Source organism: Macrosteles quadrilineatus, unplaced genomic scaffold (genome assembly GCF_028750875.1).
Source record: "Macrosteles quadrilineatus isolate MER2022 unplaced genomic scaffold, UCM_ALF_1.0 Scaffold_8__2_contigs__length_117827958, whole genome shotgun sequence".
In the NCBI taxonomy this organism is placed as follows: Eukaryota; Metazoa; Arthropoda; class Insecta; order Hemiptera; family Cicadellidae; genus Macrosteles; species Macrosteles quadrilineatus.
In genome coordinates this window covers 93,444,501-93,472,476 of record NW_026542601.1, presented here as the reverse complement: position 1 = coordinate 93,472,476, position 27,976 = coordinate 93,444,501, and the positions used below count along the sequence as shown (strand labels likewise).

The 27,976-nt window shown below is 35.6% G+C and overlaps 1 protein-coding gene across 1 annotated transcript; it reads right to left on the bottom strand.

Annotated features, from left to right (window-relative positions):
• Nucleotides 1–13: 13 nt before the first annotated feature.
• Nucleotides 14–26,298, bottom strand: LOC129000577 (BTB/POZ domain-containing protein 3-like). The gene is made up of 10 exons (XM_054427538.1): nucleotides 26,070–26,298; nucleotides 18,885–18,937; nucleotides 17,084–17,143; nucleotides 15,647–15,757; nucleotides 14,973–15,026; nucleotides 8,175–8,302; nucleotides 7,339–7,460; nucleotides 2,417–2,621; nucleotides 942–1,067; nucleotides 14–100 (listed from the first exon to the last, which is right to left on the bottom strand). The coding sequence occupies exons 1-10, from the start codon at nucleotides 26,123–26,125 to the stop codon at nucleotides 14–16; spliced, it is 1,002 nt and encodes a 333-aa protein (XP_054283513.1). The 5' UTR covers nucleotides 26,126–26,298.
• Between the last annotated feature and the right edge of the window lie 1,678 nt (nucleotides 26,299–27,976).

Here is a 27,976-nt window from a genome sequence, read left to right as displayed (position 1 = left end):
AATTGTTTAAACATTAACTGTCTCTGACACTCACGACTCCAGTGAAACTGGCTGCCTTTCTCTGTGTATTAAGTTGGCCATTGCAGCTACTTCCCAACAGCTTGGAATCAAATCATCTTTATTCCATAGACACAAATTGTATATTGAAAAGTACAATAGTGTATAGGCTGCGTCAACAATATAGTACAACTTAAAACTAATCTAAGGTTGAGGCAAAATAATCTTCTATTTTATAAAAACAGTTTTTTAGTAGAATTTTCTTGATAGCTACTTTAAAACATTTAATGGTAACTTTTTAACTTTAACTGGTAACTTGTTGTACAATTTGGTAGCGGTATATTTGAAGCTACCTTGAGTGGTGGCATAAAGGCACTGATCTATTCTTAAATTATTACAATTCCTTGTGGCATACTTGTGCACATCCTTATTACAAAGTAAAATATCACAGTTGTTTTTAACATATAACAGACATTGAAAGATATAAATACAGGTTAAGGGCATCACAGACAATTTCTTAAATATAGGCTTACGATGACTATGTGGTGGAGCATTGCTGTTTGGAATTATATCAGATTTGAAACTACTCACAAGGTATCACCACCATGCACCACCAAAATAAACAAAACTGTTTGTGAAAAATAAGTTTTTGGCCAGTACTATTACTGTTATGCACTACAGTTACTACTATACTAGTGTTGCTGTACAAACAACGGTAGCCTACTGTAGAGTTTCTACGCTGGAAAAATAATGTACAATTTATCTTTGTAAGATACTGCACTGCAGGCAGTACATCTAGTCACCTAACTGATTAAGATTATCCAAAATTAGTCTTTCTGATCAATAAGGGATAAACTAGAAATTTACATGATACAAAAATAAATTTAAATAGGTTCAAAAAATAAAATGCCATTCCCGGACTTCATGTGGACCCTGCGACTCACCCCCAAGACTAGATCAGCCTCCTCTACACCCAGGCCGTTGTCTGCTACCAGACTAGACACCACAGAACTGTCTACAGTGGGGAACTTGGGGTGCTTCAGCAGATTTGTTATGTTCTTCTTGAAAAACTGTGGAAAAATACACAGGAATAAGAAGTATCTGTTGCATCATAATACAACATTGAAAAAGAAGTTGATAATTGAAACAATGCCGAAGTATTTGCATAGCATAATCACTCAGTTAATTTTAACAAATATTTATTAGGTTTCATGGTTTCATCTTAATTGCTTTATTTGAATATACAATTATTTTAATTTAATTTAATCATACATCTTTCAATTGAAACCATATGTAGGTAACTTTACGATCAGCATCATATGTTTTACTAAATTACCTAAAAAACAAGTACATAAGTAGGGATACCCTTGAGAATCTTGTCATTCACCTATTAGGTCTATTGATGATTGGTGTGTCCAATCAAAATCCATCACCACTTATCATCTTTTAGGCCTATATGTATTCTTGTGAGTCAACAGTATAAGGGTGAATAAATAATTATTACAAGTGGTAATAGGCATATTTCTTGTTTTATAGGTAACTGTTGTATTAAGGCATTTTGAGGCGGGATGTTGTATTAAGTCTGTTCTTTTTGTGACATGATTTATTGGTGTTTGAACATGTTTTGTTGTCAAATGATTTTTGTAAACATGTTTTTGTAAACATTGGTTTAGTTTTGAAATAAGAGTTTGTTGAAACAAGACGTGTGATTAATATTCTTGGATTAGAATTAGAACAGTAACTATATATGACCATATACTAATGGGGCCACATGGTTCTTATAAAAAATCAACTTATTTACAAATTTCACTTACAGTAAAGGCCTAAATAATCTTCATTTGTAGGTTTAACCGACCAGTGTCATCGCTACAGTCTAGGTTGTCTGGTGAGAGCCTCGTCATATTGGTATTTATTTATATAATTTACAATACCAGACGTTCTGCCCATACTGCAATAAGGTATCCTCAGCGGTAGAGCTGACACGGAAAAAAATTGTGATAGAGCTGAGATGTGCTAAAAGTGTCTCAAATCATAAGCAAATATCGAAGGAGATTTTTAAACCCAAGCAATACATTAAGGAAGAAGGAATGTATACAAAAATACTTCAGAAGATAGCCTTATCAGCCAAATACTTCATTAATTGTGGGTTAAACTTCCTGAAACTACGTGAATCCTTCTTCCTTTATGTAATCATAAGCTAGGGAACTCTTTCCTTCAATACCAACTCAAGGAATAGCAACAGTAGAAGCGACTCTACGGTAGAGCTGATCTAGTGGTAGGTCGCCGAACTTTAATACTCGATGTCCCGGGTTCAAATCTTGCCAATCAGCAATTTTATCTCAGTGATAATGCCACAACCCTCTAGCCCTAGCCTGAAGTAATTTGTAAAACAGTCCTGAGATGTGAAGATGGGACCTACCTTGTTACACTCATCCGTCAGTATCTGGTCCTGTGTTGCTATGGCAGCCTCCAGTATAGGCCAGATACTATCTAGACTCATCTTTGCCATCATATACTCCACAGCCTTCTCACATAGGTGAGGTAGCTTGAACTTGACTGAGGCTCTGTACAAGGCTTGTGTCTTCTCTACATTCCACAGGTTCACATAGTCCAGGTAGATGTATCTGTAATGTGTAACTGTCATGGGTTCACATTTATACAGGGTGTTTCTAAATGGAAGATCATATTTTTTATGTTCATTACTTTAACCCTTCCCGGACGGCCTATATGTATAGGCCTACAGACAGCAAAATTATAAAAAAATATATGTCTTTTTTACATCTGTAATTTATAAAATGTTCTAAATAGTTGACATATGCAAAACGTTTGTTCAAAATATTATTTTTTTCTTTATTTTTATTTTTATTCTTCTCTAGAAAAACATTCCTGTACAGCGGTTAAAGATATAATTGATTAAAAGACCGTTTTTACGATGATTAATGTTGTCAAATCAGAGGCAGCCGATACTTCATCATCAACAGCCCCTCAACAACCTTCTGTGTCACTGTGTACCGAAAGTGTTAATGAAAGTGAAACCAGTGCTAGTGTTTTAGAAAATGTAAACTCTCATTTTTTAGGAGATACTCTAATAGGGGATCCTCCACTGCATTAGGCCCTGTCACAAATAATCCCAGATGTAGCTCCAATAAATTTAATTTAAATTTAATTCATGTAAATGTACAATCTTTAAGGAATAAGTTAAGTGAATTGGCTTTAGTATTAGAGGAATCCCATTGCAACATTGCATTATTGAATGAACATTGGCTTCTTAGAGATGAAATTAGGCTGTATATTCCCCAAGGTTATACTCTCGCAGATTCCTTTTGCAGAGAGGGTGATCCCCATGGAGGCTCTTCAATCATTTTAAGTACAAATATTTCATATGATAGGATAGATATTTCACACCTTGTTCACACTGGCTCATTAGAAGCATCACGTACTTACATTAATGATTTCAATGTAACTTTGATATCTCTGTACAGAACCCCCGATTCTGATTGTAATTTATTTTTTAATCAATTAGAGAGCCTTTTAACATTTGTTTTACAAAAAAAACCATCTTGTAAATTAATTTTAGGAGCAGATTTTAATGTTGATTTTTTAAAGAATGATAATCCCACAAAAATGCTTGTCAATGTCTTAAAATCGTTCAATTTATATTACATCTTTAAATACCCAACCAAAGGGAACAAATGTATTGACAATATTGCAACTAACATTGAGCCAAACTTATTTCAGTGTAAAGTTTTGAAAGAACAAATATCTGATCACCCTATTTTACATTTTGCATTTTCAAGTAGTTTGTTTATATGTGCCTGATATAGTCAAAGAAGTTTATTTTAGATTGTTAACAAAAGAAAGGATTAATATGTTTTTGTATAGTTTAAGTGTCATCAATTGGGAGCCGGTTTTTCAGATTGCTGATGTTAATGTTGCTTTTAAATGTTTCATTGACTGTATTCAGAATTGTTACAACTATCACTGTCCTAGACTATCTAAGAGAGTAAGAAGGGACTACAAAGTTAGTTCAAAAAATAACCTGTGGTTTGATGAGTCACTTAAGAAAATGAAGGATACTCTGTTACTCCTCAAGGATTTGACTAAAATACCAGCTTATCAAAACAATGACATCCTAAAAAAATGTCTATCATCTTACAAAAACAAATATAAAACTAGAATTAAAACCGCTAAGATAGAATATAATGAGGAATTTATTAATAGTTCACAAAACAAATGTAAGGCTGCATGGAAAGTTGTTAAGTCAGAAAGTGGTTTATTTTTTAAAAGTGAAAAGTCGGATCCACCAATTACAGCTGACGAATTTAATGACTATTACATTGATGTAGGAAAACAAATTTTAGACAAGTTCTCTAATGGAGGGGGAAGTGGGTTAAATTTTTACAACTTTTTAGATAAGGAAAATGTTTCTAATACCAATTTTTCCTGGAAGCCGGTAACATCAATTGAAATTTTAAAAGTTATAAGATCACTTAGTTCCTCTAACTCTGAAGATTTTTATGGCTTTTCTAACAAAATTGTCAAATATATAGCTCCATACATTCTAGAACCCTTAACTTACTTAGTTAATATTGCCTTATTAAATTCCACATTTCCAAGTTGTCTGAAAATATGCAAAACAGTGCCAATTTTCAAGAAAGGAGATATATCTTCTGTTTCCAATTATCGTCCCATTTCAATGGTTCCAGTTTTTTCAAAAATAATTGAAAATTGTGTTAAAATACAGCTTTTTGATTTTTTATCAAATAACAAAATTCTGAATAGCAATCAATTTGGCTTTCGACCCGGATACTCCACAACTTTAGCCGTTGAATCCATAGTGTCAGATATTCTGGATACATTTGAATCTGGCAACTATCTGAGTCTGGCCTTTGTGGATCTCAGCAGGGCCTTTGACTCAGTTCTGCACACCATACTTTTGCAGAAATTGGATTTTTATGGTATAAAACACCAGGAACTAATTTTTTTTTAAACCTACCTTTGTGGCAGACAACAATATGTAGCTTCCGGTAAACAAACATCAGCTTTTAAAGAGGTTCTTGCTGGGGTGCCACAGGGGTCAGTACTTGGGCCAGTATTGTTTATATTATATATTAATGATTTGCCAAATGCTATGCCTTGTAAAACAGTTCTATATGCAGACGACACATCGTTTATTTGGCCTTCTGACAATCTTAACACAGCAATCCGTGGAATTGATAACATGATCGATATTGGTAATAATTGGTTTAAGAGTAATTTTCTTGAAATTAATAGTGATAAGACAGAGAAAATATGTTTTACACTACGTAGAAACCAAATTGAAAATCCAGATTTTGTTAAATTGCTAGGTATTTTCTTAGATAAAAAATTAACATGGGAAGAACATACCAACAATGTAATATCTAAGTTGTCACGAGTTTGTTTTTTATTGCAAAAACTAAAAAACTGTGTATCTAATCACACACTTCTTTCTGTTTACCATAGTTTATTTCATACACACTTATTATATGGAAATATTCTCTGGGGAAATAGCTGTGGGGCCAGCAGGGTGTTTACTTGGCAAAGAAAAGCCCTGAGGATCATGTTTGATATACCAAATAAAGTCAACTGCAAACCTTTCTTTATAAATAATAATATAATGACAATTCCAAGTATTTATATTTTTAATAATTTAGTCTATGTTAAACAAAACATTACAAATTTTACTAAATGTCACTCAATACATAACCACTCAACTAGACAATCAAACAACCTGTACATCCCACCAGTTAGACTTTCAAAATTCACAAAAAGCCATAAATATTTACAATTACAACTTTTCAATAAACTGCCCATTCCATTTAGAGAAATTGATAACATAAACCTTTTCAAATCAACATTATCAAGATGGCTAATTAGCAAAGCCTTTTTTTCTATAGACGATTTTTTAAACACAAATAATTACTCTGACCTCTTAACACTATTGGCCACTAGGAGGCAGCCTGCATGACCAAAAATCTTTTTGCAAATTTTCTGAATATTTACAAAATTGTTTAGTTTTGAAGCATTATTTACTTAAGTTTTTTATAAATTTGTGTTAGAGCATTCAATCTTAGAATTTTAAATTTAAATATTAGGCCTGTATGTACAGTTTATGCAACAAAATGTTCAATGCTTCTTAAGGTGATATAGATTTAAGCATGATGTCATATTTGTGTCCTGATTTCTGACGTTGTCTATTGTAATTTTATGTTGCTGAATGACAATAAAGATTATTATTATTATTAAATATAATAAACTATAACAATAGATGTTGTAATAATCGGCAGATGTATACGCCTACCGTCCACGGAGCCAAAATAGGCTGCAATAAAAATAAACAAAATTTGTAAGAAAATAATAAGAGGCAATCAGCTGATATGAACATTATCCTTAATCAATCTGTACACAATAAACGAATAGTGTCAATACAATACACTACGTATAAATCTATCAGTTCATCAATAAATGTATCTATACCGGTATATATCAAATCCAATTTATGTTTGTCGTTTGTTTGTTCATTACGAGTTACCAAACCGGCTAACCGATTGTGATGAAACTTTAGAAACTGATGAGAAATGTGATAGATGCGACAATTTTAAATGGAAATTTGAGGGAAAAGTTCTCTTGCCACATATTTTAACGATGTACCTACTGATATGCCCTTTGAATTCAAATGAATTTTACATAGTCTCGAATATTCAATGACTCACTTTCTACTCTTGTTATGAAATATACTATTGAGTTTTGAGCAATTAATATAGGAATCTAAACTTTTACCTTATCGGTATGACAAGTCCCGCTCTAATTAATGATCTGAGCGTGACACAATGTTTAGGCCTATTGCAATTAAAAAATCATAGCAACAAGTTTCAATACATTTTAACACTAATACTGAAACCCCGGTCTGACAGGCCCAAGGGAATTTTCACAAACCCATGTTGGCAACGCTGTTTACTTGGGAGATTCCATTCCCCTAATACCTTCCCCCCTTTTCCTTTCCTGCCTATTAATATATTGTTTGTTCATTTAGCATGGGTGCCGTGAGCTTGACAGGTTGTCTGTTTATAACATTTCCGTATCAGAAGCCCAGCGTTAGTGTATTTTAAAGCGGGGTCTCACAGGCCAAGGTTTTCGGTTTGTGTGTTTCTAAGCGGGGTCCATTATTTTTCAAATAGGGTCTCACAGACCGGGGGTTTCGGTTAACGTCAGCCTAGGTAGGGTTCCGGTATTAGTGTTAAATAGTTATGACTTGAGCAGGCTAAAATATTAAAATTGATAATACTTTTAATCTTTTACATTTGAGATTGAGTGACTTACTCTAAAATTTGCCTGAATACGTCTGGCTCTACATCTGGTAGACTGATGTTTAGAGATTCACTGAGGAGGTCTTCAAACTCTGGACTGGACATTGCAAGGATAACTGAGTGCAGTTTAAAATCCTGAAACAAATTTGGTTGAATATCTGAACAAAATTTCATTTTATGGTAAGAAATGTGAATTTGTATGAAATTGAAATCCAGAGTAAGGGACAGCAGTGGACCCAAAACTGATGGGATCGGCCAACATTTCACACTAATTAGCCAAACTTTTCTTACTTCAGTTGACATTGCACACATTTTTCTTTGTTTGGGAAGGAAGAAAATTATATTTTTAATAGTAGTTAAGATAAATTATTACGTATTAGTATTTCATAGCCCTTATAACCCCCAAAAAATAGTACAATCCCCATTGCTGTAAAAATTATAGTAAAAAAGTTATTGCAGCTTATGTGATTTCTCCATAAAATAACAGAAGAAAAAAGATAAAAAAACCGTTTGACCGATTTCTATTCAAATTTAGTAAGTTTTACTGTTTACTCTAAACAAAAGGGTGCAGCCCTTATTGATGTAAAAATTACAATGAAAAGTTTACTATTTGCAACTTTTGTGATTATTTTTTCATAAAATATCATAGTTACTCCCACCGCTTGTCCATGATAAAGGTTTATACAAGCTAATGGGAGAAAGTACGTTTCAGATTGATGATACCGTTTACTTAAAAGTCTTTCCATGAGCAATTCGGGTAGTTGGCGTTTGGATAATTAGCCTACTTATATTGTACTGTAACTGCTTATTTAAACTTTTACTATTAGGCCTATGTATTGTGGCACTCACCTGTTGAGCCTCAGGTTTGCCAACCTGCACCACACAGTCACTCAGTTTGGACGTAGTCAGAAGATAGTTCAATCTCTGTCTGGTAGTGGTCGGAGCCAACTGCCATCTCTGAGGCAAGGTCTTCTCACCTATTACACAAAAACAGTTGAAAAATTAACAAGAACTTTCAAATTCTTATTAAACGACAAAGTTTGTGGCTGCAGAGAGTGCAAGGAATTTACAATATGCTTGGTTTACATTATGTTGCTCTCAAAAGGTTACTGCAAGCCCTGGCGTTTAAACTGATGCTAATTAAAGTAATTTGAAATGCAATTATTTCATCATTATTACTTAAGACAGAGACGTATTTTGTCATATCTTTTAGTCTATCTTGACTTCATATGATTTAGTTAATAATTCAAATAAGGTCAAGACAGATGATAATTGTTTTTCAATGTTTACATTTTACTTTATTATAGTTAATCATAACAATTTTCAATAAAAGAGTTTCTTCAAATGTGTGCTTATTATGAACTCTAATTCAAAGTCACAACAATTATTTGGCGACGAAGGAAAAACAGAATTATTACATGTAAGATTACTAAATTTTTCAGAATTTGTGTTCAAATTATTTTGTATTCAAAATGAATGCAGATCAGTTCAATCAATTCCTTACTATCTTTCAAGAACAACAAAGACAACAGCAAGAAAACCAGAACAAGTTTATTAAAGAAGTATTAGAAACTGTCTTAAAACAGAATGATCAACAGACTGAGATACCTCGGGTCAACTACTCAAATGTGGCTCCTTTTGAAAACTATGATCCAAAGAAAGAAAAATTTACATGTTACCTAGAACGTTTTGAAAACTATTACACCATGAAAGGCCTAACAGACTCAACTAAGATTGGACAGCTACTGTGCATCTCTATCGGCAGTGATCATTATAACAATCTTAATTCTTTTCTAGGCCCCGAGAAACAATTGAAAAGTCTCAACTATGATGAGCTTATCACAGCATTCAAGCAGTTATTGATTCCTAAGAAGAACGTTGTAGTATCTCAACACTATTTTCTAAATGTATTTCAAAAAGAACACCAATCAATAACAGAATTCGTGGCTTCCCTACAACGTGATATTGCTGAGTGTGAATTTTCTGTCAAGTGTTCATGTGACCAGACAGTTTCAATTGCCGAAGTTTTCCTGAGAGCCCAGTTTATTCGAGGTTTGCGAGATGACTGGCTACGAGAACAAATTCTACAGTCAACTGAAACTACTTTTGAAGGAATCCTTACCAGAGCAATCGCCCTCGAAGCATCAAAAATTGAATCCAGGGAATTGTCTAAACGTTCACATTCAAGTAATGCAAATTTCAATATATGTGACGATGTGAATAAAGTTTCACATAAAGCAAGGAAATCTCAATTCCAAACCGGTAATCGACCTTCCAGACAGCAACAGGGTCACTCCTCACGCTCTCGAAAACGTCCAGATCTGAAATCTCTTGGAATTGGTAATCTTTGCTTCAGGTGTGGAAAAGACAATCACCAAGCATCCGAGTGCCGCACCGACAAATCTAAGCTCAAGTGCAACAAATGTAACAAGCAAGGACACATATCTAAAGTGTGCATTTCGACCCTTATCGCAGAACAGAAGAAAATCAATTCTCCCAGTGTAGCCAACTACATCCAGTGCTGTTCTCCTACAGAGTCTACATCGAAATTTTCTGATTACGGACTAAATAAAGTAACTAATGTCAATTCAAGCCCAAAGTTACTAGATCTGTTTGAAGTAAATAACGATTCAGACAAATACATGATCACAGTTAATCTCAATGGTAAACCACAACAATTCGAAGTAGACACAGGAGCAAAATTCTCACTTCTAGCTAAAAATGATTTCGACAAACTCAAATTGGACATTCCATTGGAAACAACTAACATTGCTTTCAGAACTTACTCAGGTAATATTATCAAACCTGAAGGGAAAGTGAAAATAAATGTTACTTACTGTGGACGTTGCGTCAAAGAGGAACTCCACCTACCATTTCAAAAATATATGAGAAAGCAGTTTACATACAACTGACGAACTATCTGGAAACGTATTCTTTACATGATAATAATCAGCATGGCTTCAGATCAGGAAGATCAGTTACAACTGCAGCAATAGATTTTATAGAATCAGTAATAAACTCTCTTGACAAAGGTGAAACAACAGTTGGCATATTTTTAGACTTAAGTAAGGCTTTTGACAGTGTGTCACATACAATTCTTTTAGATAAAATCAGAAGTTTGGGCATTGATGGCATTTCGTTTGAATGGTTTAGATCATATATTTCTAACAGATATCAATACGTTGAAATTAAAAATTTGACAAATAACAGGTTAATCTCAAGATCTTCTCCTCTTACAGAGATTCACCATGGGGTACCCCAAGGGTCTATTTTGGGACCGATCTTATTTCTCATTTATATTAGGGATCTGTCAATTCCATTTTCAACTAGTTTACACAGTAGTAATATCTGCCTGTATGCTGATGATGTTACTTTTAAAATCAGCAATTCATCTTTATCAAATTTAGAAAATCATTGTTCTGATACTTTAAATATGCTAAATACTTTTTTAAATTCTCATCAGCTCTTGTTAAATTTAAGCAAAAGTAATTTTATGGTTTTTACAACAGGAAAAAGAAAACAAATTGTACAGCCTGTAATTCAATTTCAAAATAATAAATTGGAAGAAATCACCACAACAAGGTTTTTAGGATTAATTGTAGACAAAAATCTTACATGGAATAAGCATGTTGACCAGGTAGTCAACAAAATTACTTCTGGTATCCATGCTATTAATAGAATGTCAAAATTTTGCTCAATAGAAACCTTAAAGATTCTTTATTTTGCTTTTATCGATTCATCAATATCTTTTGGCATAAGTATTTATGGCTGTACCTCTAAGCAAAACCTGGATAGAATTCTTACTCTTCAAAAAAGTGCAATCAGAATTATGTTAAATTTAGAATGGGATACTTCCGCTCGTCAATATTTTTCAAAATTGGGAATAATGACTGTGTATAGTATTTATGTTTTTCATACAATTTTACACACAAAAAAACTTTCTAATGCTAATTTGGTCCCTAAACTTGGTGATTATCATAATTATTTTACCCGGAACAGAAACGAAATTGCTGTCAGTGTCCATAACTTGGAGCTCTTTAACAAAAAAACCACCTGTGCAGGGAAAAGGTTTTTGGACAAACTCCCAGCTGAGGTGAGGAATATTGATAATATTTCCAAATTTAAAAAAAAACTTAAACATTTCTTAACTGATAAAACACTTTATGGTTTCAATGAATTGTAGATTAGTTTTATTTAGTTTTAAGCCTAGTGACGCCATTCAATGTATGCGACTGTATACCATATGAATAAAGATATTTTTTCATTTCATTTCATTTCATTCATTGTTCCAACAGGACACGAAGCACTCTTGGGACGTCAATGGATAAGAGCCCTAGGAATCGAACTGAACAAATTGAATGAAGACACAAATCAAAGCACTCAAATTTCCCAAATCAAAAGAATCCAGTCTCCTGAAGAAATTTTTCAGTCTTTTTCCAACATTTTTGAAGAGAAAATTGGATGCGTTCCAGACTTCAAAGTGTCATTACAGCTTCGAAATGGTGCAAAACCTATTTTTGTTAAGGAACGAAATGTCCCACATGCTTTAACCGACCGAGTGAACAAGGAATTGGACACACTGGAAAATGAAGGGATCATTTCACCCGTGGAGGCCAGCGATTGGGGATCGCCACTGGTTGTCATTCCTAAACCAGACGGTGGTGTCCGCCTCTGCGTCGATTACAAATGCGGTGTCAACGAGCGTCTAATTCAAGCAAATCATCCTATAAGGCGTATTGATGATGTTATTGACAGTTTGCGCAATTCAAAATACTTTTGCAAACTTGACCTCTACAAAGCCTATTTACATCTCCAGGTGGATGAAGAATCTAGCATGATACAGACAATGACGACTCACAGAGGTACTTATAGAGTACATAGACTCAGTTTTGGCATCAAAACTGCACCATCAGAATTCAACCGCATACTCTCTCAGATCTTAAAGGGGTTACGTAAGACAGAAGCATATTTTGATGACATTATTGTGCATGGTTCGACCATTGAAGAATGCAGTGAAAATTTACAAGCCTGTCTACAGAGACTCTCTGATTACAATTTACATGTCAACAGAAACAAATGCTCATTTTTTCAAGAAAAAATTGAGTATTTAGGACGAGTCGTAGAGTTCAACAAAATTAGTAAATCTCCAACGAAAATTCAAGCAGTCCAACAGATGCCTCGCCCGTCCAATACTGAAGAGGTCAAACGTCTACTCGGACTTGTGTCGTACTACTCACGTTTCATCCCTGATGCTTCAACTATCACATATCCTCTGCGACGTCTGTTACAGAAAAATATGAAATGGGAATGGAATTCATCCTGTGAAGCAGCATTTTTACAAATCAAATCAGAGCTCTGCAGTGATCGAGTTCTCGTACCTTTCGATCCGGCTCTCCCTCTAGTACTAACTACAGACGCCAGCCCTACAGGACTTGCAGCCGTGCTTAGTCATGTCACAGAAGGAGAAGAAAAGCCCATTGCATATGCTTCTCGTTCTCTTACAGTTTCTGAAAGAAATTACAGTCAATTAGACCGTGAAAGCCTCGCTATTATTTTTGGCGTGTCACATTTCTACTATTACCTTTTTGGGACTCACTTCACACTAGTAACTGACAATGCACCAATTTCACGGATTTTTCAGCACAACAAAGCACTCCCTCAAATGACATCAGGACGTTTACTCCGATATGCATCTTACTTATCCGGGTTCAACTACACATTAAAATTCAAACCTGGCAAGGAAAATGAAAATGTTGACTGCCTCTCAAGAGCTCCACTTCAGCAAGTAAATTCGACTGTTGATGAAATCATTGCCAATGAAGTCAACCAAGTATACGAACAAATGATTTTCGAGATGTCAGATGAACACATAACCGCTTCAACAATAAGGAGTGAAACAGAAAAGGATCCAGACTTATCAAGAATTGTAAAAAATCTAAAAAACAAGTCTGATGAAACAGAATATACATTGGTTGACGGGATTTTATTTCGCCAAGATCGTGTAATTATTCCAAGAAGCTTACGACCATCAATCTTAAATGAACTTCATTATACCCACCTAGGTACAACAAAAATGAAACAGCTGGCCCGCCGCTACGTCTACTGGCCCAGTATCGACAAAGAAATAGAACGTATTGTCAAAGGATGTGAAAAATGTGCTCTCACACGTCACAGCCCTCCCAAAGTTCCAGTACATCCCTGGGATACACCACAAGAGAATTGGGAAAGGGTTCATATCGACTATGCAGGACCGCTTGATAATACATATTTTCTCATGTGTGTTGATGCAAAATCTAAATGGGCGGAGGTGAAAATCATCAAAGACTCACCTACTAGTGCGAACACAATTAATCTTTTAGAAGGAATTTTCTCATGTCATGGATATCCTCAGGTACTCGTTTCAGATAATGCTACCATTTTCAAAAGTGATATTTTTCAAAATTACTGCAAAACAAATGGTATTTTCCAGAAATTCATCGCTCCAGGGCATCCGGCAACAAACGGTTTAGCCGAGAGATCAATCCAAACTCTAAAGAATCGCCTGAAAGCAGTCTCAACTGACCAAACTCCAATCCAAACCAAAATTCAAAATATTTTACAAAGGTACAGAGCAACACCGCTAGCTTGTGGTCAGTCCCCGGCGGAACTCTACCTGCACAGAAAAATAAGGATAAGACTAAATGCCATTTTCCCGTACAAACCTCAACCTTCAACTACACAGTCTTCACCTGCACGTTCACTATATGTGGGAGAGAGGGTACAGGTCAAACTTTTCATCAATAATAAAAACATATGGCAGTTTGGTCAAGTAAAGAAGAGGCTTGGGAAAAGACACTATCTCGTAGTTCTCGACTCATCTGATAGAATCCTGAAGAGGCACATCAATCAACTACGCCCAACGCTGGTACAGAGTCCAAAAACGAAAAATGTTACATTCGGACCAACGCAGTTGTTTGATGTTCCCAGAATTCCAAGACGACCAGAAATACATAGGAATCCAGATCCAGTTGCAGCTCCAAAACCAAGGCAACCAGAAGAACAATCTCCAGCAGAAAGAGCTCAAGCTGAGAATGTCATACCACATCGTGAGCAAGCTGATAATACCAACGCCAGACCACAGCGTAAGCGTCACATGCCCTCAAGATTTAGAGACTACCAGATTTGATTGAAAACGATTGTTCTTAATTAGTGGGGAAGACTGTCATATCTTTTAGTCTATCTTGACTTCATATGATTTAGTTAATAATTCAAATAAGGTCAAGACAGATGATAATTGTTTTTCAATGTTTACATTTTACTTTATTATAGTTAATCATAACAATTTTCAATAAAAGAGTTTCTTCAAATGTGTGCTTATTATGAACTCTAATTCAAAGTCACAACATATTTTAACCCAAATATGAGTGAAGGGTGAGTGTAGAATAGAGATAGGTGATCGGTGTAGCTGACTAAGATCAGCTGCTTCGTAAGCCAGTATCATTTGTGTAAAGTCCAATGGTCAGGGACGGGTGGATTCAGGTTGAAACCACCAAATAGCTACTAAATTTTCTCAGGATTCATCTAGCAATCTTTTGAGTGTTTGACTTGCACTATAACCACTTAGCTATTCAGCCAGTTCATTAGCATTTTTAACTAATTTTTACTTACCTGATTTTTCTTCTTCCTTAACTTCAACACAGTCTTCTTCATTTGTTGTATTATCTGAAATAAAACACATTTACAATGTAAATATTTAGGCTTTCATTGCAGGCTTTTTGTGTCATAGTTTTAAACCCTTCCTCTGAAATATTAAATCCCTTTACAAAGCCGAAATGAAAAAGCCAATATACTTGCTTGAAGTTTTTTTATGCCTTGACAATGACAATAACTACATATTCTCAAATCACCATGTAGCAAATTTGTTAGAGTTGCATTTAAATATTGGTTTTAATAATGTATTTGACATCTTAATGTAATATATCCAATAGTGTCTATCCAAGATGAAGACTAAAACATCAAAGTAAGTGAAGAGATTAAGCTGGCTCTTTTCTGATTAAGAGGTGATCCACTGTATCCATTCAGCTACTCCGCGATCCAGTTAGTTAGGGGAGAGAGCTGCTCTAGTGGTTAGAGCACAGAATGTTAACTTACCAAGGTCCTGGGTTCATATCCCGCCAATCACCAATGGATTTTATCTAAGTGGCCCCACAACGTCTAGGAGGCCTAGACTGAAATAATATGAAAAATGATCCCAGGCTAGAGCCTAGAATGTTGGGATATGAAGGTGGGACAAAAGAAAAAAATCTATATATGTATAAATAAACCCCAGTTGGTATACATACCTGGGACAGTGGTCGATGTTGTGTTTTCAGAACTGGTAGGCTTGGCTTGGTCTTCAGAAATTCCTTCAGAAATTCCTTCATTGGTTGGTGCTGTATCAGTCTTTGTCTTTTCTAAACACAGTCAATCCCAAATATAAAAAAGAAATATTTTCATAGACCTGACTGAGATAAAAGTATTGTCAGACAAATATGTAAAGAAATTAACTTATTGAGTACAGTGTTCTAAGAAAATTACTTTTACATGAACACTAACTATTGAACTAAACTTTTACAATATAAAATGGAATATTGAGAGTCAAATATACCAAGTCATTTATATCAATACTAGGCCAACTGAATGGAATAAATCTTAAAGAGAAGTTTGTTTGAATGGTTGCAAATACATTCCCAACACATGTTAAAATGTAATTGCAAATTACAATCAATTTAGTTAGGTGTAGACATTTGTTAGGAATAGTTATTTGTGTAACTAGTGGGCGAAGTGGCACTTTGCTGCACACAAGAGAAATGTTTACGCATAAGCCATAGGCGAGTGTGGAAAGTTTCTCGAGTGTAGCAAAGGCAATCTTTACTCGTGTTATAGATTATATTCTTCCTACAATCATTATAAGGCATAGAAATAATTAGTCTTTCAAACACTAAACAACACGTTTTAGGTTAGGATAAATTCAAGCGTTGAACGAAATGGGAAACACTGCAACAGCTTATTGTAGTCGTATTATCTTTAAGTGTTGCCAACCTATTTCCAAGCGTACACAGATTACGTGCATAATAAAAGCACGCTGTTTTGTGTTGTTTGGTTAGAATACTGGAATGCGGCAAAAGTAAGTAAATGCAGCAATTAGAAACCGTCTGTAATCAGTGCTGGAAGCCCGCTTTGTCAGGTAGGAAAATAAGTTTTAAGATCTGTAATATTGTGTCACATAGACCTTAAATATGTCCATGTTAAAGAAGATTTTAACATGTATGTAATAAATTTGCATTTGGCAAAAAATAGTTAATTAAATACAGTAGACTCCCTCTTATCCGGACACCTTTTAACCGGACATCGGTTTAACCGGACTACACACGGCGGAAATGACAACTCTTTAACCGGACAATTTGTATCAGCACATTGGTTCAACCGGACTAGATCGGCAGGAAGTGGGCAGTACTGAAACAACTGTTCTCGTGGGAAAGATTTGAGACCATCAGTAATCACGTGTCTAAATACAATGCTCTCGTAAATTTAAGTCGAATATCACAGTAAACAGTCCGTTTTAACGAGTTTTGGGGACGTCGGCTTAACCGGAAAACCCGTTATCCGGACTGGCCTCGGTCCCGAGGAGTCCAGATAAGAGGGAGTCTACTGTACTGTACTAATAGAATAAAAATTTAAATTGAGATTTTATTTAACTACTGACAAAAATATATTTTAAAATGTAGATTGAAACATACCTTCCTCATCATTTGAGCTTGGTTTGGAGTCGACATTTTCTCCTCCTCCATCCAACACATCTATAAAGATCAAAATAAGGTCAAAATCTGTTACGTGCTCACAACTCCAAAACTTGTTAATACATTGTTTTTCAATGACAGAGTACTTTTTTAGTAGAGTGGAATCATTTCCAGGTATTTACGATGGCATTGTTGTCGATCTTATCTCATCTGTCTGGGAGAGAACAGTTCGCTTTAGCGTCGCCAGCAGCGGCCCGAGGTAATGAATCACTGTCTTTGTATTACTTAATCATGCCACAGTGCTCTGTGTTTGTAAGATAGATTTGCCCTGCAATATATTTAAACTGTACGAACTGTGTAAGTGTAATTTTAGGTGTGTTTCTTTGTTTCAAAACGCTAATATTGCAATAAAAGAAAAACAATGCGATAACGGACATGAAATGACACTTAGTGTAACTGACAGTCGTGAAAGGTGGCGTTGTGGAAAAAAATGTGTGCCGACAAGATGTTCAACTACGATGTAACACTTGGTTTGAAAATTCATGGTTGGGTTTTGAGCCACAAACTCACTACCTACTCAAGATTTTTTCGAACGCGAACTGGGCATCAACCACAACACTGTGGTCGATTGGAACAACTATTTGCGAGAGGTAAGTGCAGCAAAGTTATTAGCCAATCCCATTGTAATAGGAGGTCCCGGTCTAACAGTAGAAATAGACAAATCAGTATTTGCTAAGCGTAAATAAAATGTTGGTAGGGTTCCCAAACAACAGTGGGTCTTTGGCGACATTTGCCGCAAAACAAAGGAATGTTTCCTGTACGCTGTGGAGAACATATCAGCTGCTTCACTAATGCCGATCATAATAGACAGCATTGCTCCTGGGACACTTGTCGTGTCCAATCAATGGCGATCATACAATGGAATTAGAAATGCAAACAAAAATTACAACCACTAAACTATCAACCACAGCGAGAACTTCATAGATCTGGACAGTGGTGCACATAGCAACACAGTTAAGAGAATGTGGGGCGTAGCTAAGTCCAGTTAGTTTTAGTCGTCGTTTCAGAAACCATCGAAAATGGTAGACAGCTATTTATGTGAGTTCATGTGGCTGAAACGGCTTCCTCAAGAAGGTAATGTTTTTGAAAAAATACTCAGACATTGCGGCTTTTTGTCCACTTCAATAGGTATTATTACATGAGTTTCAACTATGTGTGATTTTTCCTTTAATTTATATTGTGTGTAATTAAAGCCCTACTCTGAAGTGTGTCTTCTTTATTATTTAACACCTACAATTCTGAACTCTTCTTAACTTCCTAACAATTCGTTATTCAAGTGTTTATTGGGAAAATATAGTGGTGGGCTTGTAACGGATTTTGACCCAAAATAATTACTAGACAATAAATAGAGCAATAAATAGATCTTACTGTGAATAATATTTCAAACAAGATATTTGGGGTACCTAGTATGTATCACAATTTTAATCAAAAAAATCTATTTAGTTTTAATCTTTTTTGAATATACACCGGGGATTGAACGTATATTATCTTTAAAACCAAAGTCTGCTAAAATGTAAGTTTAAAATAAAATAAAATGACATATTCTTAAGATGAGTAAGCTAGGCCAAAACTTGTTGAACGTAAAAAGAAATGTTAGTTTTATTTAGTTTATTTAACGACTACCGATACGGCTTTTTGTGGTTGAGGACTTTACTACTATTGATTCACATGTGCGAAACTCTGCATAATAACTTAACTAGTCAAGATACTAAACACGACATATCAAATTTACAATACTTACTTTTCAATTGGTTAGATGATGAACTAGATTGGTCTTCTGAAATCTCTTCTTCCCTGAAACAATATTGTTGGTAATTTACTTGTTTACAAAAAAGATGAAGACAATAATTAAATAAATGAAAAACATACCTACTATCATCTTCCAAATTATACCAACATATTCCGACTCAATGTAGGTTACATTTACACTGATAAGAATGTGATAAGATGTCATGATAAATCTAATGTTTGTAACAAAACTAGATGAGACTTTCTGGTTTTACTTAATACCGGTATTGAGTTGGGCAAAAATATTTCCAATTAATGGTATTTTTTTTTAAATAAATTGCTCACTTTTTATAGTAGGATCGAATACAAAGGGTTATTCAACGACTAGTTAAAATGGACAGGAAAGATGGTTATTATATCAATCACTCGTTAGTTGTAGTGAAAACACAGTCTCAAGTTTTGTTGGGATACAAAAAAAGAGGGAGAGGTGCTGGGAAGTGGAACTGCTTTGGGGGGAAGATAGAAAAACATGAGGGAATCAAAGCTGCTGCCATTAGGTAAGCTATTTTTCTTTTTTCAATAGGCTTATTATTTAAGAAATGTATTTAGGTGTATTATGTACCTAGCTGGCATCAAAACGTATAAACCAATAACCAGGAACTTAATTTTACAGGGAGTTAAAAGAAGAAAGTGGATTGACGTGTACAGAAAATGATCTACATAGTATTGCAACCCTTGATTTTTCTTGGCTTGAAAAGAAGGAAATGCATCTAGATTATGTCTTCCTTTGCGAAAACTATACTGGTGATATTGTAGAAACCGAAGGTAACTTACTGAATGTTATTTATTGACATAGGCCTATGAAGAAAGATATTGTGTTTATTGAGAACATTTTAAATATACCTATAAACAATTTGGTATAAATTTCACACATCAAGTATAATCTTCTGAACTATTTGGATTAAAATAAATTTTAAAACATATTATATTTTGCTTGTTTTCTGAATTATTAATCTATTCAACAAAACAATATGACCTTTTCACTGGTCCACTGCTGTTAATTAGCTTTAGTATTGTCTGCCTCTGCTTTAGGAATCGTCCATTCTCACTATTCGACAGCTATTCATTAAACGCCTATTAATAAACATCTTTAAAAATCATACTAATTATTTCAAAGAATTACTCACCATTACTCCTCACGAGTAGGCATTTTTAACTTCAGATAAATTATACTTTCTCTAAAACTAACACTTTCTTTTCTAATATACTCTATCGAAATAATATGTAGGCTACTCATTTTAGTAATGATAAGCTTTTTGAATCACCTTCTCTTAATGTTTTCAAATTAAGAGTAAAAGAATTTATCTTCAGGATTGGTATGAATGCGGCCGACGTTATTATGAATATTGCAGCTGACTACTGGCACGTTTGACCCCCACCCAGTCCCCTCCATCCTGAGCCAGCAGGAATATTTTAGTCCCCACCTGATTAAAATTTTTTTTGGTTTATTATATATTAGTATTTTATTTTCTAATATTTTCCCTAAACTAATATTTTATGCAACAGTTTATTTTAACTTTGAAATAAGTCAATTATGATTTTGGTTTACTTAATTTTTAATAGCAACCCAGCAGACGCACAGGCAGCAATTGCCTATGTCTGCTGATTTTCTAAAAATAAATCAAATAAGGTAATACGGAGAGGTTCTGTTTTATTTTAGTTGTAGTTTATATTTTGTAATTTTTCATGTATTAAAAGTATGTATTTTATTCATGTTGTAGATTATACAGTGGAAAATAAACATTTTATTATTTAATTCATCAATTCATTAACTACCAGTTTGTTTGCGTAAAACGAGATGCAAAATCATAAATTTTATTGGTCTAAAATAAGCTTTAAAAGCATAGAACAATAGGTACTGTACTTAGTTTATGATTATTTTGGAGGCAAGAACTGTCCAATCTGTTCAAGGATCTAATTGAAAACCTAGATTTTTGGTTTTAAATCAAATTGTTTGGAGACAAGTTCGCCTTTAGTAATGGTGTTGAACAAAAATTAAGTATTAAGTCAAGTTTAAATATGAAAAAGAATACAGTATTGTGGCCTACTATCATATGAAAATAATTTGGAAAAGGTGGAGAATACTATTTTCTCTAATCCTCAATAATTATCAAATGTTTGGATTGTAAATAAAAAGTATGGTAAGGTTAAATACACAGTGGAGCAGAACAGGTAGCTGGTTGCCTAGCAGGCTGCTTACTCTCTTACTGTGATGTAGAATTAAAACACGCGTTGTTATGGGTACGTACACAGTCGCGCCTAGCAGGTAGTCGGCGCAGTAGCAGTAAGCTACGCTGCAAGCGGCCAGAATTGCCAAGTTGATTGTTTGCTGTAAGCGGGAATGGCTCGAATGGGGCATGCGCAACTATCAAATGATATGCTTGGTATGATATGATATGATTGATATGGTATGCTTGGTTTGAACCAAGTTTTTGATGTTCCACTCAGCACTTTTTACTACGTATTCTTTATGTACGGGGTTTTGTTTGTGTTGGTTAATTAGTTTAGTTGTTGTACTGTGAACATGAATAATGGATGTTGAAAAAATGTAGCAGAGGTTTTCATTTGTGTGCTTTTGTGGTGCCAAACCTATTTGGACCACCATATTCGTCCCATTCACAACAATTTTTAAAATGAAAAAGCAAATGAATTAAGAATTAAACGCATGTTTAGATTAATACTGTGCACATAAAATTTGATCACAGATTTTTTGGCAAATTTCCCCGAATATTGAAGAAATTATCACGGTGCCGTAGACAACATGGAAACACCAATACTTAAACCCGGTACTTTTTGTTTAGACTTGAGGTTCCCAAATGTAAAAATCACCATTAATTATTCAAAAAAATATAATCTGCAGGTGGTTCCTAGAGCAGCAAACTAGCACTCAAGGTGTGCTTCTTTAGATCTGCAGACCTTCGAAGAGAGACCAATCTTTTTGCATAAGTTACATATTGAATTTTTTGCTGGACATGTGCTTCTTGGATAGGACGGTTTATAATACAATAGATACATTGCGCTGGGTATTCTTGCTTCTTTTGAAGAAACTTATAGGCTATCCTTGATTTTGATTTAAACTCGATGATGTATTTGCTTCAATTTGAACTCTTTTCTCGACACATAAAATCTGTATTCTCTCTCTTTATCTGTATGTCGTATTACTGTAATGGCCTTGTCTATATTAATTATATCTAAGCGTTAACTATTAAATCATTACCTTAGTATCAAACATATTTTGTTTCAGAAATGCGCCCTCAGTGGTTTGATTTGGAAAAAATCCCTTACACAAAGATGTGGGCCAGCGACCGAATATGGTTACCTCTAGTACTTGAGAAGAAGCTGTTCACTGGATATTTTGTGTATGACTACAAAGGAGAAATATTAGAAAGTAAAATAAGTGAGGGGTCTACAGACCCGATAAATAGGCCTAAGTAGTAAAGTAAATCTTATTACAACAGTGTTAAAAGATTTGTTTTCATTGGCGTCTGATTAAAAAGTATCCGACCTTGTTCAGGTAAAGCATAGGTAATTTATTGATCAATGTATTTTAAAATCTGATCTCCTCTCAAAATAGTCCCCTTGGGACTTCACACACTTAATCCAACGATCCTGCCACTTTTGGAAACAAGCCTGGAACTCTAAGGTAGGGAACAGCCAGAAGTCACAGGTTGCCATATCCGGTGAGTACCACAGCTCCTGTGCTGGCATAGCACAGGAATGCCAAGTTTTGGTAAAAAAAAAATGGAAGAATGCACTGGAGCATTGTCCTGATGAAGCCACCAAGAATTTGTGGCCAACAAATCGGGATGCTTGCGACGCACTGCATTGCGCATGTGGCGTAGAACATCTAAGTAGTACTCTTTAGCAATGTTTTGTCCCTCAGGTGCATACTCATGATAAACTTCTCAATTACAGTGAAAAAAAAATAGTCAATAACTTTGATTTTGCTTCGAAATTGGCTTGCTTTTTTTTGCCGCGGCGGTATTGAGAGTTTCCACTGAGAAGACTGCACTTTTTTTTGTGGGGGTTGGGATAATTTCCCCCTTCCTGTTGACCTATTGTAGCAACCCTTAACTCAGTCTGACAGTCCTAGGCTTTTAGCATAGCCTAGGAGCTGTGAGAGGCCAAATTTCCTCATCCCTATAGGTTCCGTTCTAGAGATTTCCACCCATTTTTGGGACACCTCCGGACAGTCCAACCATAAGTGTTCAGAGGTTTCCTCCTCGTTTTTGCAGAACCTACATTGGTCTCTCTGTGACCTCCCTATGCTTCTAAGATGTTTTGGTACTTTGGTATTATCCGAAGGCCACCCTTAGGCCTATACAGCGCACTGCGGCGGTTATGTTAGTTTGGGTTATCATAAATATATGTTTGTAGGACTTTTCTCGTTTCATTATGAATCAAACACTTCCATATTAGTCATCCTTAAGCTCGCCAAATCCCCTCCAAGTAGGCCAAGGTTAGGTTTTGACTGGAGCGCGTGCATCACCTGTCACTGGTGTGGCAGTAGAGGCGGCGACGCATTCAACTTAATGCTCGCCAACATCGCTGCCTTCTGGGAGGCAGAACTCAAAGGCCGCTAATTGTAATAATGTCAAATTTGGATAAGTCAATTAAAGTATGTTCTTCCCATTTATGAGAACCCAACCTAACATAACCACCGCGGCGCGCTGTATAAATAAGGGTGGTCTGGATAATACCAAAGTACCGATGTTTCCTAATAGGTTGATTTACCTAATAAACATTTCTGATTTGTTCTATCTAAACTGGACAATGTTTACGGTTTATACTAATGTTGTATGTATTTTATTTAATAGGCCTAGCTCAAAACCCATAAAAATTATCCGTTTCAGATGGGACGAAAACAGAAATAATTGCTAAATTTAGGCCTATGTTATTAATGTAAATGAATAAATTACTATATCAGATTATAATTTTATTAATATTAATATTGAACCAGGGCGTCCACGGAAGCGTCGCTAATAGGATTGTAAAATAGTGGTGCAGGACCAGCTGTTAATTGTCCTGCAGGTCAGTTTGGGCTGCCTCAAGTTAGGGTGGCGAAGACTATAGTACTTAAGGTTTCAACTGACATCAAGATTCCCAGTACTCAGGGTATCATTGTATTTTCAGGGTACATAGAACGGGCACATGCTGTTAATAAACAAAAATGTTCAATTCAGAATCTAGATAAAAAATATTTTGTTAAGCTAAATGAATGTAGGCCTAAACAAAATGTTTCTCGTATTTTCAGCTTTTATATTTGACACTCAACAGTTGGAGTAGTAAGTTAACTTACAGTGTGGCCAGTTTTGACATTTTCCCTTCACGTAATAGGGTGTTGGCTATACCCGGTTGATGGTACGGACATAACTTACTATATCCACAATTCACTTACTGATAAGAAACGAATGTGCTTGACATATGTTTTTGTATGCATAAAGCATACAAATTTAATTGAATTTTTAACTAATTCAATGCAAATAAGTTAGACAAAACACTAGCATAAAATAGGCAGCTACGTATTTTAATATATACCGTAAGTTACCTATTCTAATATTTAATTACATTGATCTGATAGTGAATATATTAAAACTTACGACATTATTAACTATTTTTGATTATCGGCTGATCGATATCAAACCACCAGATGTCCAGCTAGAGGTTGTCAACACACTCGTCCGCCCAGTAGACAGATGATCCTTATGCGCACTTGCAGTTCCCCGTTTTACAAGATATTTATTTATTTATCCCAACGGTTTCTCCATTTAATACAGTTTTCTACTAAACTAAGTTAAATTAACACAATTAACGATATTTGAATAGTCAAGGCCGGGGTAGTGCCTATCATGGTGTCAAAATGGTTATGCCTAGTTTAAACTTATTGTAAAGCCGTGGAAGGAGTAGTGACAGTGAGACTGTGTTATATTCCATTAGGCAGCCGGTACATCCAAACAGGGACATATAACTCATTCAAAGAATCCATCATTTAATGAGCGAGATGGCCATCAATGGTTACCTATCGATGCTCATCCCTAACTCAGAGCCATGTTCATAAGTTTCAATTTGTTTTGACATGCAGATAACTTACTGTACATTGTAACGTGGACAAGCCAGCCCCTACGGGGAGAGTACCCAGTGATATTCCTCCATCCAGGATGGTGGGGTGTTCAGCTCTCAGAGAGGTGGTAGTGTGCCATCAATCTCTAATCTGCCTGTGGCTGTGGTTCTTTGGGCTTCGACCGGTTTGTTGTATGCGACCGACATTGTATGTGGCAAATCCTCGACTTTGGAAGTACCTTTTCCTGGAAGGTGAAAATGGGCGAGTGGTCCGTAATCTCACGGGGACACTCTATGGGAACAGAACTTTCTGCTGTGTGAGGGTAACGGTTGGTGGTCACACTCCATTAGCTTACCCCTGTCTCTGAGACCGGTGGGTAAGTATGGTTCCCGAGAGTGTGGGGGGTTCTCCATGGAACCTCAATTGAGTTAAAGGTGTCGCCACCTTTGGTGGATAGGTTCATCCGGGTGGGTCCCACTTCTATACCTGCCTCCGTTTGGGAAACCCTGATGGCCCGGCAGTGATGTTGGGTCAGATGGGCAAATGAAGTAGGTAGATCTGGTGCTGGGATCAAGCCCGCTAGGGGTACCTGGGGATCTATCGCCCTGGTTACCCCTGGTTTCCCAGTGAATGGGATGGCCTCGATCGGGTAGTGGTGGAAATAGGGGAGTCCCCTTTCTCTTGGCTTTGATGGCGGGTTTTGGCCTGTCAGGGATTAGATTGGTCCCGAGTGTCGCTTGCACTGTGTTGCGTCCATGGACTCCATTATGGTCCGTCGGGGTTTCAGCCCTGGGGGAACCCATTTGGAGGGTACGTGAGACCAAGTAACCGGTATCCCTGGTTAGGATTGAGGGGCAACCCTCTTTCCGAAGGGTTGCTTTGGCAGCCAGTGAGCCTGATGGCCTTAAGCCATCCACCTATGGTGTTGTCAAGGTCGGTGCGCAAGCTCCGGCTGGCACCATGGGTCCCGGGTCATGTAATAGACCGGGTGGCCGTCTGGGGGCTTCGGCTCCTTTGACAACAACTAAGTCTAAGTCTATGTACATTGTAAATAGCTTATAAAGTATTTATACTTACTCCTTTGACTTTTTCTCAACATTCTCTTCTCCTTCCGAAGTACATGACCTCTTCATTGTTATATAGATTTAAGTTACCGGTGTAAGTTAAACTAAGATAATATCAATATCGGCTATAAAAAACTAAATCTAAAATATATTAATGAAAAAAATTTCTTCCAGTGTAAATTATATATCTTGAATTAAATTAGTAAACCCTAGACAAATAAATGGACATGCTTATTACATTCTTGTCGTCCGTCTTATGTTTTGTTTTTGACTTGACAGACTAGACAAAACGACAAAACAAACAAACAAACAACAAACTTGAGTGAGAGTGAGACTGAGACCGAGACCGAGCTGAGAGACTAGATTCGTACTGGATTCGGAATCAGAGACCGGTACCACGGCCGGTGGGGCACACGGGAGGGACTAAGGCTAACATAACTTGTAGTTTCAGCGTTCGCCGCTAGAACTGCTAAGTTGAAAAAATTTAAATTATTTATTTATTTTTAGTTATAAAATTAACTTTTTAATTATAAAATATTGTTTTAAAATTATAAAATAAATTTTTAATTTTAAAATAAAACTGTCATAACATAACCTAACCAACCAGACTTGCTGATATTAAAAAAAACTATATAAGATAAAATTATAATAAATTAATGATTACTTATAATTAATTTTAAAATTTAGTATTATAAAATTAAACTGTCATAACCTAACCTAACCAACCAAACTTGCTGATATGAAAAAATTGTTGACAAAATGTTAGTGCTGCCAGCGGATTTCGAACCCGGGACCTCCTGAACACCAACCCAAATCGCTACCAACTAAGCCACGAACGCCGCTGAAATCACGTCGTTTCGTTACGGTAATCGTGTTGCCTCAAGAGAAGACATTAGCCACTAGAGATATGACGTCACTACACCTTTAGCCTTAGTCCCTTCCGTGTGCCCATTCCGTACCACGGCCGCCTTTAACTCCGTAGCCTTTAACTCCCACCATTGATAGACTAACCAGGGAGTTATTAGATTTCTCATCCTAATGGAACAGCTGAAGACAATTTTATTGTTAGTTCTGTACGGTTTATGTTAGAGGTCGTGTTTTGTTTACAATTTGTTTCCCGTTAATACAGTCATTTAAAACCTCGTTTAACCAAATAATACGATCTAATCATAAACAATAAATTGTCCCCTAGTTATTTAACCAAACAGTAAAGCACAAATCAAGAAATTAACCCTAAAATAATATAAACAAAATTTCGTCGACACTAGCGCCCAGTGTGGCGTACATGAATTAGACATGAAAAACGAGCTTCAAAATTTACAATGGGATGAGAAGTCTACTTGTGTTGTTTTGCCTTGCCAAAGGTTAAAGGTTAGTCTATGGTTTTATCAGTCTATGGTTTTATCTATGCTCCCATATATTCTGTCGTCACACGGATTGCAAACAAAAGATCACCTGATTGTAACTGTCAAATTAGTATATGTATTTGTTTTGATTTGTTTTTTTGTTTTAGCGAATTTCCCTATAGGGAAGTAGCTATTACCGTAGGTGGCATGGTAAGACCTAGACTCGGGACCAATTTACTTTTTCATTTTGATGTCCCCAGAGGCCAAAAACACCATTCGTTCAAATTTTTATATATGTATATATATATATATAGACTTATATATATATATATACGTCCGTGAACGCGATAACTTGAGTAATTTTTGTCCGATTTTGATGAAATTTGGTTTAAAGGTGTAAAGCGGGATAAACTTGAATGAGTTCGCGAACTAGCACGATCGGACAATGGGAACGGGGCTTTACAGGGGATTTTATGGGGTAAAAATTGGTTTTTCTCACTTTTGACCCTCAAAACACAAAATTTCCCGATTTCTCTTTGGACCTTTTTAAAGAGCTTAAAAAAACAAATAATTT